The 20,091-nt window shown below is 40.9% G+C and overlaps 1 protein-coding gene across 1 annotated transcript in view; it reads right to left on the reverse strand.

Moving 5' to 3' along the window:
* The window catches only part of MAGI3 (membrane associated guanylate kinase, WW and PDZ domain containing 3), a 239,918-nt gene that overhangs the window by 16,634 nt on the left and 203,193 nt on the right, over window positions 1-20,091 (reverse strand). The window contains 3 exon segments of the mRNA XM_055312710.1: window positions 10,429-10,614; window positions 15,705-15,893; window positions 18,582-18,774. Of these exon segments, the coding sequence (XP_055168685.1) occupies window positions 10,429-10,614; window positions 15,705-15,893; window positions 18,582-18,774 (568 nt within the window).

Consider the following 20,091-nt stretch of genomic DNA (forward strand, 5'->3'; position numbering starts at 1 on the left):
GCTGTTCTGAAAGATTGAAAGGGACAGAATACTTCCAAACTTGTTTTATGAGGCCAGCATCACCTTAATTCCAACACCAAAGACCCACCAAAAGGATATTATAGACCAATATCCCTGATGAACACAGATGCAAAAATTCTCAACAAGATACTAGCCAATAGGATCCAACAGTACATTAAGATTATTCACCATGACCAAGTGGGATTTATCCCTGGGATGCAAGGCTGGTTCAACACTCATAAAACAATCAATGTGATTCATCATATCAGCAAGAGAAAAAACAAGAACCATAGGATCCTCTCAATAGATGCAGAGAAAGCATTTGACAAAATACAGCATCCATTCCTGATCAAAACTCTTCAGAGTGTAGGGATAGAGGGAACATTCCTCAGTATCTTAAAAGCCATCTACGAAAAGCCCACAGCAAATATCATTCTCAGTGGGGAAACACTAGGAGCCTTTCCCCTAAGATCAGGAACAAGACAGGGATGTCCACTCTCACCACTGCTATTCAACATAGTACTAGAAGTCCTAGCCTCAGCAGTCAGGCAACAAAAAGAAATAAAAGGCATTCAAATTGGCAAAGAAGTCAAACTCTCCCTCTTCGCAGATGACATGATACTGTACATAGCCAAAAGGCTCCACCCCAATATTGCTAGAACTCATACAGCAATTTGGCAGTGTGGCAGGATACAAAACCAATGCCCAGAAATCAGTGGCATTTCTATACACTGAGACTGAAGAAAGAGAAATTGAGGAATCAATCCCATTTACAATAAGATACCTAGGAATAAACCTAACCAAAGAGGTAAAGGATCTATACCCTAAAAACTCTAGAATACTTTCTGAAAGGAATGGAGGAAGACACAAAGACATGAAAAAATATTCCATACTCATGGATTGGAAGAATTAATATTGTGAAAATGTCTATGCTACCCAGGGCAATTTGCACATTCATTGCAATTCCTATCAAAATATCATGGACTTTCTTCAGAGAGCTGGAACAAATCATCTTAAGATTTGTGTGGAATCAGAAAAGACCCCGAATAGCCGGGGGAATATTGAAAAAGAAAACATGAGCTGGGGGCATCACAATGCCAGATTTGAGGTTGTACTACAAAGCTGTAGTCATCAAGACAGTGTGGTACTGGCACAAAAACAGACACATAGGGCAGCCCTGGTGGTGCAGCAGTTTAGCACTGCCTGCAGCCTGGGGCGTGATCCTGGAGACCCTGGATCGAGTCAGGCTCTCTGCATGGTGCCCGCATCTCCCTCTGCCTGTGTCTCTGCCTCTCTCTCTCTCTGTATGCCTCTATGAATAAATTAAAAGAAAAAATATAAGAAATGTTTAAAAAAAACACACAAAAAAACAAAAAAACAAAAACAGACACATAGATCAATGGAACAGAATAGAGAATGCAGAAATGGGCCCTCAATTCTATGGTCAACTAATATTTGACAAAGCAAGAAAGACTATTCACTGGAAAAAGGACAGTCTCTTCATAAATGGCACTAGGACAACTGGACAGCCAAATGCAGAAGAATGAAACTAGACCATTCTCTTACACCATACACAAAGATAGACTCAAAATGGATGAAAGCTCTATATGGGAGACAAGAATCCATCAAAATCCTAGAGAGGAACACAGGCAACACCCTTTTTGAACTCGGCCACAGCAACTTCTTGCAAGATACATCTATGAAGGCAAGGGGAACAAAAGCAAAAATGAACTATTGGAACTTCGTCAAGATAAGAAGCTTCTGCACAGCAAAAGAAACAGTCAACAAAACTAAAAGATAATCTGCAGAATGGGAGAAGATATTTGAAAATGACATATCAGATAAGGGCTAGTTTCCATGATCTATAAAGAACTTATTAAACTCATCACCCAAGAAACAACCCAATCATGAAATGGGCAAAAGACATGAACAGAAATTTCTCCAAAGAATACATAGACATGGCCACAAGCACATGGAAAAATGCTCTGCATCACTTGCCTCAGGGAAATACAAATCAAAACCTCAATGAGATCCCACCTCATACCAGTGAGAATGGTGAAAATTAACAAGACAGGAAACAACAGATGTTGGAGAGGAGGTGGAGAAAGGGGAACCCTCTTGCACTGTTGGTGGGAATGTGAACTGGTGCAGCCACTCTGGAAAACTGTGTGGAGGTTGCTCAGAGTTAAAAACAGAGCTACCCTATGACCCAAAAATTGCACTGCTGGGGATTAACCTCAAAGATACAGATGCAGTGAAAAGCTGAGACACCTGCACCCCAATGTTCACAATAGCCAAACTGTGGAAGGAGCCTCGGTGTCCATTGACAGATGAATGGATAAGGAAGATGTGTTCTCTATATACAATGCAATATTACTCAGCCATCAGAAAGGACGCATACCCACCATTTGCTTCAACGTGGATAGAACAGAGGGTATTATTATGCTGAGTGAAGTAAGTCAATCGGAGAAGGATAAACATTATATGATTTTATTCATTCGAGGAATATAAAAATATAGTGAAAGGGATTAAAGGGGAAAGGAGAGAAAATGAGTGGGAAATATCAGAGAGGGTGAGAGAACGTGAGAGACTCCTAACTCTGGGAAATGAACAGGGGTAGTGGAAGGAGAGGTGGGCGGGGGGATGGGTGACGGGCACTGATGGGGGCACTTGACAGATGAGCACTGGGCATTATACTGTATGTTTCAAATTGAACTTCAATAAAAAAATATATAAAAAAACCCTGATGAATCACTGACCTCTGCCTCTGAAACCAGTAATACATTACATGTCAATTAATTGAATTTATACAAATTTTTTTCAGAAAGGAAATATAGCCATCTCATGGGGTTATCATATTAATAAGCAAGCTTATAAACATACAGCCTTCTTTGAACAGTGCCTGGCATATTTTATTCATTATATAAATGTTTCTATTATCATTCTCATAATCATCAAAACAATAAAGTCTTATTTGGGGCTGTATTTCTCTTAAAGTATACATTCTGAAATAGTGATCTTACTTAGCCAAAAATGTTCAATGCCTTAAAGTCAAGTGCTCCAAGAAGGAAGGGTGGAGTATGAACCTTTCTGGTGGGGGCGGGAACCTGTAAATTTTTTGTTGCTCTTTTAGATTACATCATGAATTTTATTTTCCTATTTAGCTTACCAAGTTACTTGTGTTGGTCCTCCTTGCTGGTCTCCTTGCTACCTATCCCCCCTGCACTCCACCTTCCTGGATTCCAGTCCTAGCATATAAACTGAAACATGCCTCTGCCATGCTTAAAAACCTATGGTAACTTTTAATTGCTCTTAAGATGCTATCCAAACTTATCACCCAGGCATTTGTGTCTTCCCACTTCATCTCCTGTTCAAAATGTCACTTTCTCCGTGAAATCTCACCTGCTTCTCCTGCTAGACCGTGAACTCCTTGATTGCAGGAATCACACCTCATTTACGTTTATATTCCTCTCCCCACCAGAAATTCCCAGAAGTCCTTCCATTTTTGCTTACTGGGTACATTAATTTGAAGTGACCTGCCTCTAACCTTAAGTGTTCATTACATGGTTGAATTCTTGTCTGTCATTGTAAATTCATGGGCACCATTAAGGGAATGGAAACTGATGGGAGAAATTACTTCTAGTAACAAGATGACTGGGAGATACTCGTACCTTTATAGGAGTCTAATTTAGATAATTTTTTGGCTTGGCTGGAGCAATGGGTGTTTGACTTCAGGACAGTAAAAGTAAGCTGACCAATCTCAACTCTTCCCCTACCTTTCTCTAAGGATGAGAGATGTCACTGTAGCATATGGTACCACAAACTGGTTTCAGTCACGTTCTTTCCTTGTCCCGTCAAAGTTAAATAAAATTTTCTATCATTGGTATTTTTTTTCAGTTTTAGCCGTTTGACCCATGCTACATGGCTTCATCAATTTATTTCTGTGTTGAGAGCTGTTCTAGTTCTCAGAGTTACACATTTATTCCATGATGCCAAATCAGCCTATACTCTCCCTTAGTTTTACCTGCAATTTCTTCAGATAGTAAAGCAATGGGTTAAGTATATCTCTCCCTCAATGAGAATTAAACTTTTGCTGGAGTTTATGTAATTATTTAAGAGAATGTATATTATCAGAGGAAGAACAGCAACATTAAACAATAGTGGCAAACATTATAATGTACTGTGAATCATCCTTTGCAAGAATAAATGAGAACCCTATGAGAGGACTTTCTAAAACTCGATTAAAGGATACAAAAGATGATCTGAATAATTAGAAAGACATCTCATGCTCTTAGGTGGCATGACTTAGTATTTAAAGGTATAAATTTTCCGAAAGTTAATATATATTCAATATATCCAAATAAAAATTACAGTTGGATTTTTTTTGGAGGAGACTAATAATCTCTAAAATTTTGTACAGAAAAGTCTTTATGAACTTCTAGTTAATCTGGAGTGTTTGTAAGGAGTGGTTGGGTGAAAACTTGCCTTAACAGAAGGATATTACGATATACCACAAAGTTACAGATTTTTAAAAAAGCATATTTGTATATATATACATGTACACACACACTTAAAAATATATTATGTATATTACTGTGAAGAAATATATATGTAAATTAACCTAAGAACAGATTAATCAATAGAACAGAACAGCTAGGAGACTCTTGTTGAAAGGGGAGGTAAATATACAGGAGCAGTGGCTCCATGGATCAATGAGGAAAAGAAGTGATCTAAGAGCTGATGCTAGAAAAGCCCGCTCAATATGAGAATAAAAAAATAAAACTGGATTCCTCCTAAAACTATATGTAAAAGGGAGGCTCCAGATGTACTACAGAATTAAATGCAAAATTACAAATTGAATAGACCATGACATAAGAGAAAACCTCTGTGACACGGGATGGGGGAGGAGAACTTCTCTAAAGTGAAAGTTCAAAAGCATACGTCATAAGGTAAAAAAAAATTGGTTTATGTGATTATGTCTAGATTAAGAAAATCTGGGGGATCCCTGGGTGGCTCAGTGGTGTAGGGCCTGCCTTTGGCCCAGGGCGTGATCCTGGAGTCCTGGGATCGAGTCTCGCATCAGGCTCCCTGCACGGAGCCTGCTTCTCCCTCTGCCTGTGTCTCTGCCTCTCTCTGTCTCTGTATCTTTCATGAATAAATAAATAAAATCTTTAAAAAAATAAATTAATCAAGAATATCTGTACAGTGGAGGGCACCATGGTCAACATTAACATACAGATGCCAGGAAAAGGTCTTTGTACTTTCTAAAACTAAATTGGACTATTGCCTGTAAAATTCTCAAGGAATCTCTAAACATCAACAAGAAAAAAGACCACAATCCCACAAGAAAAATGAGACAAGGATGTGAGGAGGCAATCCACAAGAAGGAAAAAAAAACCTGAAAGGAGCATCTGATGAGATACTCAAATTCATGAGTAAGAAGAGAAATGATGAGAGGATACTTCCCATACTCTGACCAGTTTGAAAGGAGGCTGGAGCCCCATCTTGGCAGACAGGTCCAGGTACAGAAGTGTTCGTGTGCTGCTGGCAGGAATGAAGGTGCAGCCATTATGGAGGAAGCTGGACAGGACCTGGTCAAATTCAGCACATGTACATATTTTATCAACCAACCTCACTCCAAGAAATTCTTATCCAGTTTATAAGATGTGGGTGTATATGCAAGTGTATTGGGAGAGTGTGTGCTCATGGGGAGCTGGAGACAATGTGGCTGCCTGTGGGGGGAGTGGACGGGGAATATGTGGTAAATATACATTATGAGAAACAGTCAAGTCATTAAAGGAAACTGATTATGTTCATCCAGCAACACGGATAGATCTTAACATCACATGGTGCTATGATACCTGAAGCATAAACAACCAAGTAAAACACAAATGAATCAGACATCATCAACATTAAACTTCTGTGCATCAAAGGAAACCATCATAAGAGAGTGAAAAGGGAACCCATAAAAGGGAAAAAAAGCCTTGTAGGCATAAATCTGTTAAGGATCTACTATCAGAATATATAAAGAGTCTTAGAATTCAACAGTAAGAAAGACAACTCAATTAAAAGTGAGGGAAATATTCAGACAGGCCTCCACAAAAGATACAGCAATGGTCAGAAGAACATGGAAAGGTGTTCAACATAATTCGTCACTGGGGGAAACAAAAATCAAACCCACAATGAGATAGCACGTCACACTCCTTTTTTCCACAGGAAAAAGATCTGAGGAATAAATATCACGACCCAGGACTGGATCCTGGAACAATAACATGATGTCAAAGAAACAAACAAACATATGGTTCGAGCATTCGGAGAAGAAAGCCCACATAAAATCTATAACACAATACTATTTATGTAACTCAAAAATAAGTGCCAACACACACAAATACGGATTTTAAAAATAAAACAAGGCATACATGATGCACCAGAATGGTTGCCAGCGGGAGCAGGAAGAGAAATGATAGCAGAAAATAGAGACAAATGGGAACATGCAGATAAATAAAGGGAAAACCAAGCCAAAACTCCGTGGCAAAACTGCCAGAGCCATTCTGACATGGTCCTTGGTAGATCTGGTGACCAGTGTCATGAACAAGACCTGGCACAGAAGTAGAAACCAATGCTGGAAAATAGTATGACTTGAAGATTTCTTTACAGTCGACTAGAAGAGCCAGGCAGGCCTATCTCTGTCCTGCTGGGGAACATAGGTGGGCAGAGTGGTGGCGACGCTGATGGTGGTGGTGGTGCTGTGGGGAGTCTCTGGCTACCAACACGCTGGAGAGCTTATACCACTTGTGACACCTGGCTTAGGAACTTGGTTAACCATTTCCTTGGTCATAAAAAGTCTCCAACAGTATCTGGTAAAAGGGGAAAAACAAGAAAGGAAAGGCCACATTTCCTTTTTTTCAGCGACATTTGTGTATTCACAGCAAGCAGCTCTGGGTAGTGGGACGGGTGGGGAGGAATCGCAGCTCTGAACCCTGTCCTGAAGGTGAGATTCTGGAACATGGCGTGAACACCAAAAATATCCATCTGGCCCTTCAGTGCAGTTGACAGATTTTATACCGAATACAATGAGAAACCTGGAAGACTTACAAACTCCACGAATCACATTTTTATGGACAGAAGAGACGCTTTCTACATTTTTTTCTCCTTAGAAAAATAAGAGATTCAGAATGTTTCCACAGTTTAGTAGCACTTGAGTATATGATAAAGTAAGGTGTGACCCGAAATGTGACTTGATGAGTCAAACGTGATTGTATTTTAACAGGCTGTGCCTGCGAATAAAATAGACTGTAAAATAGTTACTGCTAGGGAATTTCCTTGCACGGCTCTCTTTCCTAAACAATAATTGGCATTATATAGGAAATCCTGAGTACATCCAGAAGTTTTGGATCATAGTATCAAAGTTAATTTTTCCTTGAAGAAAATAGCCTTAGCAATTTTGGATAACCTCTCAGAAAAAATACCATCAACAGTAAAGGGTAATTTTGGAAAAAAAAAATTCTACTAAGAGAAAGGAGCAGTCTCCTATTGAGCTCTCTTCTCCAGGGTGACTTTTTAAGGCTAAAAAGCAGATTCTAGAGATCATAGTAAAGAAATCACAGTGAAGAAATGGCGACAAAGAGGCCTGACCCAAGTCACATTAAGTAACAACAGTCCTTCAAGAAACATTTTATTGAGCACTTACTACGTGCTTACTATTGTTTCAGGCCCTCCCGTGGGACTTAGCACTGAGCAGGACAAGGCCTCTAACTTCAGGAATCCTAGGGCTCCACATTTCGGTGAGAAAGAGGGTAAAAAACAAAGAAAGCACTGGTTACATAACCTCAGGTAGAAGTTAGTGCAAGGAAGCCAAGCAGAGCAGGGCAAGGGGGGGCTGGGGTGGTTCTGATACCCAGGTTAGGGAAGGCTGGGCAGTTAGGAGCGCAGGGTCTGGGCCAGTCTGCAGGGTTGTGTGCCCCTTCCATCACTTGTGTTGTGACCGTGGGCAGGTTCTCCAGCTGTTTGGGGGCTCAGTGTCCTCATCTGCAGGACGGAGGACTGACAGTGCCCACCTAGGGTTGGGTGAGTGGGAGAGGCCTAAACAGGCATCAGGTGTTTAGGATCACACCTGCCACGTGGTTAAGTGCCCACTAGATGTCATGAGTCTTTCCGGTGGTGGTGAAGCATGGGCACGACCTGGCTGCGGGGGTTGGTGATAAGCTTCTGTTGGAGGGAGCACCTCAGGGGCCTTGTGCAGATGGCGTACATTCTCACCTGTCATCTTCAAGGCGATCTCGAAATACACATTATCATCCTCATTCTACAGGAAAAAACGTGCAGCAGGGAGACACTAAGTGGCTTGTTTAAAGCCATCCGCCAAGCTGAGAGGCGTCAGGGGCTCTGTCTGTCAGAGGCCCAATTCTAGGGGGATCCACGCCCCCGCAAGCTCCTAGTACAGAACTCAAAGTCTCCTAACTTTCACTTCATTTATTCATCCCCTCATCCTTCATTCAGCCATTTAACTCATTTCTTCATTCAAAAAATATTTACTGACCGCCTACTAAGCTTTCATGTTTTCAATTGGTAACATTTTCTTGGTCTTCCAAGAGCAGAGCATTAAAAAAAAAAAGATTTTATTTATTTATTTATTCATGAGAGAGAGAGAGAGAGAGAGAGAGAGAGAGGCAGAGACACAGGCAGAGGGAGAAGCAGGCTCCATGCAGAGAGCCTGACGTGGGACTCGATCCAGGGTCTCCAGGGTCACGCCCTGGGCTGAAGGTGGTGCTAAACCACAGAGCCACCCAAGCTGTCCAAGCAGAGCATTTCAACTGGGACACAGTCAAACAGGAACAATGCTCGATGGGCCACGGAGCTACAGGGTGCTGTGGGACTCACGGGGGAAGTCAAAGGGGCCTCGCTGGAGGGTCTGCAGCCAGTGCTGGGAGTCCAATTTAGTAGGTGCCTGGGAGTAAAATCCTAACACACTTTCTGTGCAGAGAAAGGGGAAGTACTAGGGCTTCTGTAGAGGAGGATTTTAGGAGGAGGGAGCAGCAGAGGCTGGAACAGACTAGAAAAGAGAAATGGACAGGGGCAGGGATGTCATGGGGTCCAAGGGGTAGGAAAGGCCCCTGGGAGCAGCTGGGAGGCATGCTGTGCACACAAAAGCACCCCTCAGGGTTCTGGGGAAGGAGAGCCACAATGGAGAAGGTGATGAGGGAAGGGCAACAGGAAGAAACAAGAATAGAAGAATCAAGAATGAAAAGATCCCGAAACTGACAACGCTAGAGGACCACGGGGGCACCTAGGGGTAGGGGGCATGAATACACATCATAGTACAAGGGATTTTCACATGCAAGACCAACTCTTCATAATTCTGCTATTTGGGGCTTCTCCTCTTTAGTTCTGCAAACTCAGGGAAAACGAGGTGCGCATTCTGTGGTGCTGACGTGATTCATAAACAAAGTGTGAACTGGCGCCATTCAACGTGGTTCCTAATTAGAAGCTCTTAATGATGGACAACCAGGCAGCTCGAACGTGAAGCAAGACCCCAAATGTATTTTATGCCCTATTTCCTGGCCTTCCCCAACCTGGACGGAGGCTGCTGGGATGCAGGAGAGCCACACTGTGCTTGGGCCTGCCATGAAAGGCTGGGGAGCCACAGGTGACTTTCTTTGAATCTTCAGAGGATTTCCTCTCCCCCAAGCAAGCCGAAACTTAACACATTATTTTAAGAAAATAAAGATGTGGTTTATGTATACAATGGAATATTACTCAGCCATTAGAAATGACAAATACCCACCATTTGCTTCAACGGGGATGGAACTAGAGGGTATTATGCTGCGTGAAGTAAGTCAATCGGAGAAGGACAAACATATGTTTTCACTCATTTGGGGAATATAAATAATAGTGAAAGGGAATATAAGGGAAGGGAGAAGAAGTGTGTGGGAAATATCAGAAAGGGAGACAGAACATGAAGATTCCTAACTCTGGGAAACGAACTAGGGGTGGTGGAAGGGGAGGAGGGTGGGGGTGGGGGTGAATAGGTGACGGGCACTGAGGGGGGCACTTGACGGGATGAGCACTGGGTGTTTTTCTGTATGTTGGCAAATTGAACACCAATAAAAAATAAATTTATTGTAAAAAAAAGAAAATAAGATCTGAGAAGTGTCGTGGTCTCTCTCACTTCTGAGTGCCTGTGTCTCTGGCACAAAAGAAACGGCCACCACTCACAAACCAGATTATTTTTCTTAAGCTACTGACAACTTTTTAATAAACTGTCTTGTGAATTCATTAAGCAAAAGAGGCAAAATAGGAGACCTTGGGGTGTATAAATGGTTCTAAATGGTTTGATCCCTGCCCTGGTCCTGGCGGCACTACAAGAAGCCGTCACCTCCCACAGGCCCCAGGATGCTTGGGTGGGCCTGGGGAAAGCACCCTCCTTACCTTCCTCGGCAACGACCGTTAGTGTGACGGTGACGCCAGCATCCTTGATCAGCTGAACAATGCTATCATGGGACAGTTCAACAATGGACTGCCCGTTCACCGCAGAGATGTGATCTCCGATTTTCAGTTTTCCACAGCGATCCGCAGGACTTCCTTCTATGACTCGGCCAATTTTATGAGGAATAACTGGGGGGGGGGGGGATTGCCCAAGTTTTTCAATTATTTAAGATACGTCAGTGTTGGATTTATCAACATTTAAAAATTCAACATCATAACACCAAAAAATATTCTTTAAAAGCAGAGCAAAAAACCCCACAAAAGACCCCAAAAAAACCTGCATGTGATCATCTTACCCAATTGTAACCATTTCCACACCACCTTCCACTCTGGGCTCACATGTACAGATCCTCTTTACACAGCTGCAATCAGAGCACATAAACCTTTCTCCAATTTTATATTGCCGTCCTAACAATCCTGCTTACAGGCTACCGACTTCACTGAAACTTAGGATACCAGCTCAGGAAGCTGGTGTTTCCTGCTTATTGCGGGCCATTGGGGCTGCATCGTATTTTGGCTATTTCAGAAACCGCCACAACGAAACCATCTGTGGTTCTGCTGAAGGGGCATTTATTACCCCGGGGGACCTTGTAAATAAATGCAGTTCAAATTCAAGGTCAGGACTCAGAAGTTACTGGTCAGAAATACAGGCACGATGAAACGACCGTTAAAACGAATGCTACTTAGTTCTATAGCAAAATTAACTCCTTTTGTTTATGCCTTCATATATTTTTTAAGATTTTATTTATTTACTCATGAGAAACACGAGAGGCAGAGGCACAGGCAGAGGGAGAAGCAAGCTCCCTATGGGGAGCCCCATCTGGGACTCGATCCCAGGACCTAGGATCACGCCCTGAACCAAAGGCAGATGCTCAAACACTGAGCCACCCAAGCACCCTGGCTTCAAATTTTTTTAAGATTAGAAAAGCTGAGGGGAATCAGAATACAAAATGTTTAACATTGAGATTATTGGATAAATAATCATGGATAAAATCCTACCCTGAATGCACAAAGCAGGGTCTAAGAGACTTGCGAAGACACACTGTGCAGTTCTACTAGCTCCTGATGCTGAAGGCTTTCCTAGACTATTGAGACACTGCTGTTATTACGGCTTAAAATGAGTTCTCAGACATTCAGGAAATCTTGTCCAAATATCTTTTACCCTTTTTAATTAAGAAGCATTTGTATTAAGAAAGAAATGTTCCTCCATGTTCCTTAATTTCCTTATTGAGGTCAGTAAACTTCTTAGGCACTTGCCTCCTGTTGACCACTGACTGTTACGAATAATTTATGTTTAATTGGCACTCTGAGTATGGCACTCTGAGTATGTTTAATTTCCAGAGTAAAATGGGCTCCTGACTAGTATTTCTGAGTCAGAGTAGGTGTGTGTTAGGGGACATTTTAATAGGCCTTCATTTGAACTGGAAGTTATGCTTGGCCATGATTTACAGCCCCACGGACAATGCCATTCCCCGGCCCTTCTAGGATTCTGCATTGAGAGAGCGTTTATCCTGAAATGGAGGAAGTCAATGTTGGAGCCTTTTAGCTCTGAATTATATCAAGCACTTATCATACCATTTTCCTGCAAACAAAGTGATAAGAAAGGTGCCAGAGCAGGAGGGGCCATGTCCAAGCCAAGGCTGGTGTGAGTGCTTCACTTAGAGTAGGTGGCATGTCAGAAAAGGATGCTGAGGTGGCCAGGTCAATGGCCAGGTAGTGACCTAATGCAATACCTCAGTTACTCTCTACCTCAGAAAAGATCTACCGGGACATGGTGTTCATCCTACATGTCTTGAGAAGCCAATCAGTCAGCCCCTGGACACACTGCAAGGAGTTTGTTCAGACTTGGGAAAGCATCAAACAAAATGAGTCTCTGAAGTGCCAGGGGTACCTGTCTCATCATGGGAGCAATGTGCTCAAAGGGAACAGGCAAATCTTGGTACACAACATTCTGAAGGGCTAGCTGTCTGGGTGAAGAAGGCAAAAGTAGTCCGACTATTACAGCCTAAGCATTTACAGCAGTTCTACCAAAACAGTTGAAAACAGCAAAGAGACCAGTAGAAGGAGAATTCTAAAGGCTGGGAAGTTTTCAAGGTAACCCTGGAGAGTACACATAGCCAACAAAAGTCTGAAGTCCTGCCTTGCTTTTGTTGGTATACAAAGTCCATGGGCATTTGCCATAAAACCAGTTTATCCGTCTTCATTCATCTTTGGCCTAAATCTGTCTCCCAGGTGGGCTTGTCCAGCTGCTGAGGTCACTTTCATGCTCTTATAACATTCCTTTCAGGAAAAGAAAGGGCAGTAACTGGAAATGTCCCCTCTCAAAGAACACTTTGCAAGCAGAACTGAAAAGTATATGATAAGAAAGGGAAATACTAAAACCTCTGAAGCACTGGCAAAACAAAAACTAAACAAGTCCTTTTCATCTTAAATAGAGGTCTTTTCTAGGTACTCTATTCATTGAGTGAGAGAGAGGGAGCATGAGCAGGGGGAGAGGGAGAAGCAGACTCCCTGCTGTGCGAGGAGCCTGACGCTGGGCTCGATCCCAGGACCCTGGGATCATGACCAAAGCTGAAGGCAGACGCCTAACTGACTGAGCTACCCAGGCACCCAAGAATCTCAGAATTTCAATGACTGGTGTCAGAGATGCTACCGGGAACTCTGCTTGGGACAAATGTTGCTAGAAAATACATGTAATCAGAAGGAAGAAATAATCTATCCTGAACAGAGTACTAACCTATAGCAAGAAGGGGTCCATAAAGAGTGATCTATTCCGACAGCTTCCTTTTCACCTGTGCTAACTCTTGTCTAGAGCACACTTCCTCTGTGATGCAGTTCGCAAGCTACTGCTCAGTCGTTGTGAGTGGCAGCTCCTCACCTACACCCGCCAGAACCCTCCTTCTATCTATAGGAGATGAGTGGGATCCCAAGAAGAGCCTGCAGGACTCAGCATTTTGTGAGATTATCAACTAGCATTTCAGGAAAATTACCAATTCTGGGTTTGCACCAATGACAGAAGATCTCAAGTACTTTATATAAAATTCATGGACACCCGAAGCCTAACTAATTTACCATTTGGATTGATAATTAATGAGCTGCAAACACTCATTTCCTGCTATACATGAGCTGTTGCCTTGATCTTATATTTTAATTGGGCTTTCTTTCCCATCTCGTTACTCAAGTATTGATAAACTTTTTAAAAGTCACCCCCCCCCAAAAAAAAAGCAAGAGTCAGTGACAAACAGTTTTATAAATAACACAATGGTGAGAGCAGCAGAGGCTCCGACAAGCAGCAGCAGCCAACATTCATTGAAGGTCCAGGCTAAAGGCTCACATGTATTATCTGTTTTAATCCTTAGACTCCTCTGAGACAGGAAGTGTTATCATCATCCTCATCTTACAGAGGAAATTGGAGCTCTTGGAGGGTAAGTAATTTGCCCAAGATCAGAAAGCTATTAAAAGACATAAGCGGGGCTTTGAATCCAAGGTTGTCTGATTACAGAGCCCAGCACCTAATGACTCTGTCTCCTATAGAAATCTAGCATCTCTGGTACACAGAACCATCAACATAGCAAGAAACAAAACGAATAAATAAAAAAATATTTGAAAAATTTAAATACAGACAAATCTACACAAAAAGGATATACTTAATATATTAAAATGCAATATAACTTTTAAACATAAGCAAATAATATAGAAATTTTAAACCTATATAAGCAATGCAACTTACTTTACTGAATTCCTTCATATTGCTTTGTTTTATGGGGGACCCTAGACTCTTCCTTTACTTTTGGCAGTCTTAGAAAAGGATGATCTTCAGTGTAAAAAGCGGTCAGCATCTATCACACGGAGTAATAATCTTGCACTATTTCTATTACTCTGAATGTGTAGGGTCATCGTATGGCCTTAGAATACCAATATGGTTATCTAAAATGCTTATTTGGTTTAGGAAATGCTGATTTCCAATGATACAACACGAAATCCACCAAAAATCTGCTTTCTTTCATTTTTCTAGCACAGGCCACATAATCATCCTCAGAGCATCAGTGACAGTTCCAGTTCCAAGTGTTACCATAGCAACTGCTTCTGGAAAATGGAAACTAGTTATCAGTGAGCAGTGACCTGATACTATAGTAATAACTCAGCCATGTCACAGAAACCTTCTTCCTTTACACACCTGCATTGATTTTAGCAAGATTTTTGCAAATTGGTTTGGCTTACAACACTCCTGAAAGGGTGTTCTTCTTTTTCTAAGATTTTAGTGACCGTTTAGTCTAAGAGGATCTCACTATTCACGATAGAATCAAATCCACCGGCAAAGGCAAGAGCACATTTTCCTGTGGTCAAAGATGTTTACCATTTGACTTGGAAAAATAAAGTCACCAGACAAATATGATCGATCAATTCCAATTTTCTGGTTCTCATCTTATTTTCATTTGGATCTTATGCTTATATTTAAAGATGATTACTTCTTAGAAACATAAAGGCAAAACAAATATTTAATTTGCTGGATTGTAAGAGCCCTGTACATACTAGAGGAATTCCTCCTTTGTTGAAGGAATTAATATATATATTCAACCTTCCCAGGTGACAATATTCTGTTAAACTGGGTTCAGGATATTTAGATTAATGTTTAAAGTTCTGACAAAATTTTTACTTTCAGTGACAAATATATAAAAGATAAGAATGCCTCTTGTCACTCAAGGAGGTTCCTTTAGAGCTGGAATGTGGCAATTATGATCAAACAACACAAAAGTACTTTTTAAGACATATTTGGGTCATGATTTTTCTATTAATCTGTTTTGCTTCTTTGCAACTGCTTCTAGCATTTAATTCATTTCTGCATACACAGTTTCTCCTAATTAAAAAATCAAAACAAAACCAACCACCTATGCCTCCTTATTTGAAAAAAACTCAGCATTGTCCTTTTGTTGAATCTATTATTAGGGCACGCCCCTAATCTACTGCCATGGGATAACCTGGATGCAACCGGAGCTGCCAAGACCAATTTTATGGAATCTGAGATGACAGATAAACCTGAAGCCTGGAAGTTTAGGTTTGGATTACCTGGTTTTGAAAATAAAGAAAACATCCATCATTCTTAAAAAGATAAGTCTCTAAGGCAACTTATACATAATTCCTAATTAGTCTTACAAAGCCCATTGGGAGACTCAGGAGATTAAAATTGCAGGGACAATAGGTAATCCAGCGGCCCTTACCTCCTGGAGGTGGTTTGTTTTTGGAGGTGAGGATGACAAAGCCAAATCCTTCATTTTCTTTTCGTTGCAAGACTACATCATAGGCCTCTTGCAAAGCAGGCCTGGCTGGGACCTCTGCTCGGTTGAGGCGGGGAGAGCCATTCTGTGCTGAGAGGAAGGCTTGAGAGCTGTCATCCTCAGGTTGTTTCTCTATAATAAACATGACCAATTCTGGCATTTTCAGAACATCATATTTTTTGTTAACTAAAGTGCTTTTGTGCTATACCTTTCATGAGAAAATGTAGTTTTGGATAGCCTACAGTATAGAAAATCAACCCCCCCATGTGAGCTCTGGACGTAATCAGAGCGCAAATATAGGCTGCAGCAGTGTCTGACGTCTTAAATTCTCTTCAAGTGTGTAACTGGAAGAATTATATATATTTTCTCCTTTAAAGGAAGTTTTCTTTTTTTTTTTTTAAAGATTTTATTTATTTATTCATGAGAGACACAGAGAGAGAAAAAGGCACAGACACAAACACAGGCAGAGGGAGAAGCAGGCTCCATGCAGGGAGCCTGATGTGGGACTCGATTCCAGGTCTCCAGGATCACGCCAAGGGCTAAAGGCGGTGCTAAATCGCTGAGCCACCGGGGCTGCCCTAAAGGAAGCTTTTCTTTTCTTTTTTAAGATTTTATTTGTTTATTCATGAGACTACACAGAGAGGAGAGAGAGGCAGAGACACAGGCAGAGGGAGAAGCAGGCTCCATGCAGGGAGCCTGACATGGAACTGGATCCTAGGTCTCCAGGATCAGGCCCTGGACTGAAGGTGGCGCTAAACCACTGAGCCACCTGGGCTGCCCTAAAGGAAGCTTTTCAAAGCTTCCATGAAAGTTCATGGTAAACCAATCCTTCTTGAAATTGTCTTAATTCAAGCAAGATTTTGACCAGTAATTTTAACAAAAGCCGTAATGAAAAATAACATGGCAAACTTCCTTTTAAAATCAACTTTAAATATAACTTAGCACAGGACTAATGTTCGTGATGTTGGGGAGGTCACAGCATCAGGGTCGAGATCCTGCCCCTAGCTGGTGGACAAGTTAGCTATCAACACGGGATTTGTCTTCTACGATGTGTTTTATAAATGCAGTTTTCCTGATTGATGTCAGATGCGCTAACCACCAGCAGCCCTACTCCTACCCCATCCAGCATATAACAAGCTGTCCACATGAACAGCCAATTCTCTTCGGCATAGGTCATAGGAATACCCAGGAAATGGAGAGTTAACTTCTATCATTTTTTGCCTATTCAAATGTGACATCAGAATTCGAGAAAGAATGACACAAGTTAGTACTAACCGATTAAAAAACAGGCAAATTTTGTGCCATAATTTGATACAAACCATCATTAACAACAACCACAACATACTGCCACTGAGGAATACCCATATGTAAGGGCTCCTTTGGCTCAAAACCTACATAATTCTGGGATTATGTTTTAGAATTTCAACAAAGTGCCACCAATATCCCATCAATTAATGAAAAACAAAGGTTTCTTTTGGTATAATGTATGGTTATAATGAACTAGCTAAATGACTCCAATAATCAAACTACTATGAAACTTCATGATGCTTTAGGGAGAGAACCAACCTCTAGTTGCACATCACATTTTTTACTTCATGTGGTTATGTTCCGACCCCAACACAACCAACACTGCATTAAAATCTGTATGTGTCTCTAAATGCTTGATACTTATTTATTTATTTTAAAAGATTTTATTTATTTATTCATGAGAGACACAGAGAGAGAGGTAGAGACCCAGGCAGAGGAAGAAGCAGGCTCCATGCAGGGAGCCCGATGTGGGACTTGATCTCCAGGATCATGCCCTGGGCTGAAGGCAGCGCTAAACCGCTGAACCACCAGAGCTGCCCTAAATGTCTCATACTTAAGAAAACAGGCAGGCCTTTACTTTGAATGTTGCAATCAAAAACACAGTGCCTCATTTTAAGAGTAATGCAAATATTCATCAAGTCAACAAACATTCACTGATGTCCACTCTGTGCCAGGCAGTCACCGTTTTATGTATTGGGGAAATAGCAGTTAACACAGTGGGTAAATATCCCTACCTTTATGAAGCTTACATTCTTGTGCTATAGGATTGTCTTTTAAAATCTTAAAGTGGCAAGAATTCACTTCTGAAAATTCCGATAAAATACTCACAGAGTTATTGATGAGAAAAGTGTATTTATATCCTCATGTAATGGTTTAGACCACAGGCTCTATAATTAAACTCTGTGTTTTAATCCTGGTCCTACTACTTACCAGCTGTGTGTCCCTTAACTATTCTATGGGTAACTATAAAACTGAATAATGACAGTACTTACATCATAGTGTCATAAAGACTACATAAAAGAACCTGTATGAGACAGAGTAAGCACTCAATGAATGGTTTTCTTAAATGTTATATTACATCATATTAATACTTAACAAGCAGAAACATTCTGCTCTCTTTGAATATTTAGGATCATCAGGACCCAAAATCTTTTGATATTCAGCTAAAGGGATATCTTGATATGACTAAAAAACTAACTGTATTTGTTTTTAAGAAAACAGACTTAACTTGATATTCCCATCCACAATACCCAATACCACATTGGCAAAGTCTGTCAATATGTTCATGTAATCTTAATATAGGGGCACCAAATTTCTTTCTCTTTTTTGATAGCAGAATTTTTTCTGGATCCTTTTGACCTTATATGGCCTTCCACCATGAGGCCCTGGACCACACTAAATGGCTTATCTCATACACTATTAAAACATAGTAATCTGCAAAACCATATAGAAAATGGACTAAGTGTCTTTGTTTCTTTATTAACCTATCAGAGCAGGAACAAGTTCACATACCACCATAGAAGATCTTTCTTCTGACAGTTAAAAGCACATGGCCATTTCGAGCAGCAGTTGTCATGAGGTCCAAGACCTGTTTGTGTGACTTCCCTTTGACAGGAATTCCATCAATGCACATCAGTTCGTCTGCTGCACGGAGCCGACCATCCTTCTCTGCTGCACCCAGAGGGATGATGGCTCCAATGTAGATCTGATAAGATACCAAAGTATAGGTTGGTCTATACAGTCAACTAAGATCAGTCAATCTACACAGTCAACTAAGATCTACCATAACCCTTCCCTACTAAGTTAAAGACTTCCTGACCTAGTGCTAAGGAAATCAACAGATTTTTGCAGTTCAATTATGAACACCTGAGAAAGGTAGTATCTTAGAAAGCGACTATTCTCCAAAATGGCACTTCACATAACTACACTACATGATCTCTTCTAGATCTTCAGGGATGAGTACAACCAAGATGGAAAATGCAAAGCTATTCAAGAACTTTAGAAGCGCCACATTCACTTCTATCAATACAACAAAACAAATACACTAAATTCAAAAAACGCAGTTCTGTGGAGTAGCAACTAAAAAGCACAAAAAGTATACCGAATGCCATCAGCAAAGGTTTTTCTACACTGTTCACAGCAACCAGGATAATTCTTAAGATACTCCTGTAACATATGGCTATTAGTAGAAATTCAGTATATACAATAGAGAAGCATTTCTTGTTCCTAAGTCTCAGAGCAGTGATATCTTAGGGGAGAACAGAGTGGCCTGAGGTCCACTCACATCTAGGTAAGTGGATCTGTTCGTTTTGCTTGCCAGCAGTTAGAATCCTGTAATTACGGAATCCTGAATGTCTGGGCTAATTTCAGAGCTGCTAAAACTTGATATTTAAGAGAAAGGTTTCTCCCACATTGAGATAAACTCCTCCTCTTCTTCTTCTTCTTTTTTTTTTTTTTAAAGACTTTATTTATTTGAGAGAGACAGAGAGAGAGAAAGAGAAAAACACAAGCAGGGGGAGCAGCAGGTAGAGGGAGAAACAGGCTCCCTGCTTAGCGGGGAACATGATGTGGGGTTCACTCCCAGGACCCTGGGATCTAGACCTGAGCCAAAGGCAGATGCCTAATTGATTAAGCCACCCAGGCGCCCCTGAGATAAATTCTTAAAATGTCTTAGTCACCACTGACTGTATCAACAAAATAGGAGGCAATAAAACAAAATCACGTCTTCTACCAAGAACAATCAAGGTATTGTCTATTTGCCCTGTATAAGTCAACCTGCCTTAAGCTTTGTCTCTGATAACTGTTTTACTATAGCAAATATGGCTAATTAGATCACATTTATAATACATAAATCAACTGTTCTATTCAAAATAGAAAGAAGCCTGTCATTTTAAAAGATTATTGTTACCTTTCAAGCTTGATAATAATCTTTTTTTTTTTTTGTCTTTCTTATACTATACAGTAAAGAACTTAAATATGTTCTCCAACTTAACAAAGCACATTACTTCTCTGTCATTCAAAC

This window comes from Nyctereutes procyonoides, unplaced genomic scaffold (genome assembly GCF_905146905.1).
Source record: "Nyctereutes procyonoides isolate TBG_1078 unplaced genomic scaffold, NYPRO_anot_genome, whole genome shotgun sequence".
Lineage (NCBI taxonomy): Eukaryota > Metazoa > Chordata > Mammalia > Carnivora > Canidae > Nyctereutes > Nyctereutes procyonoides.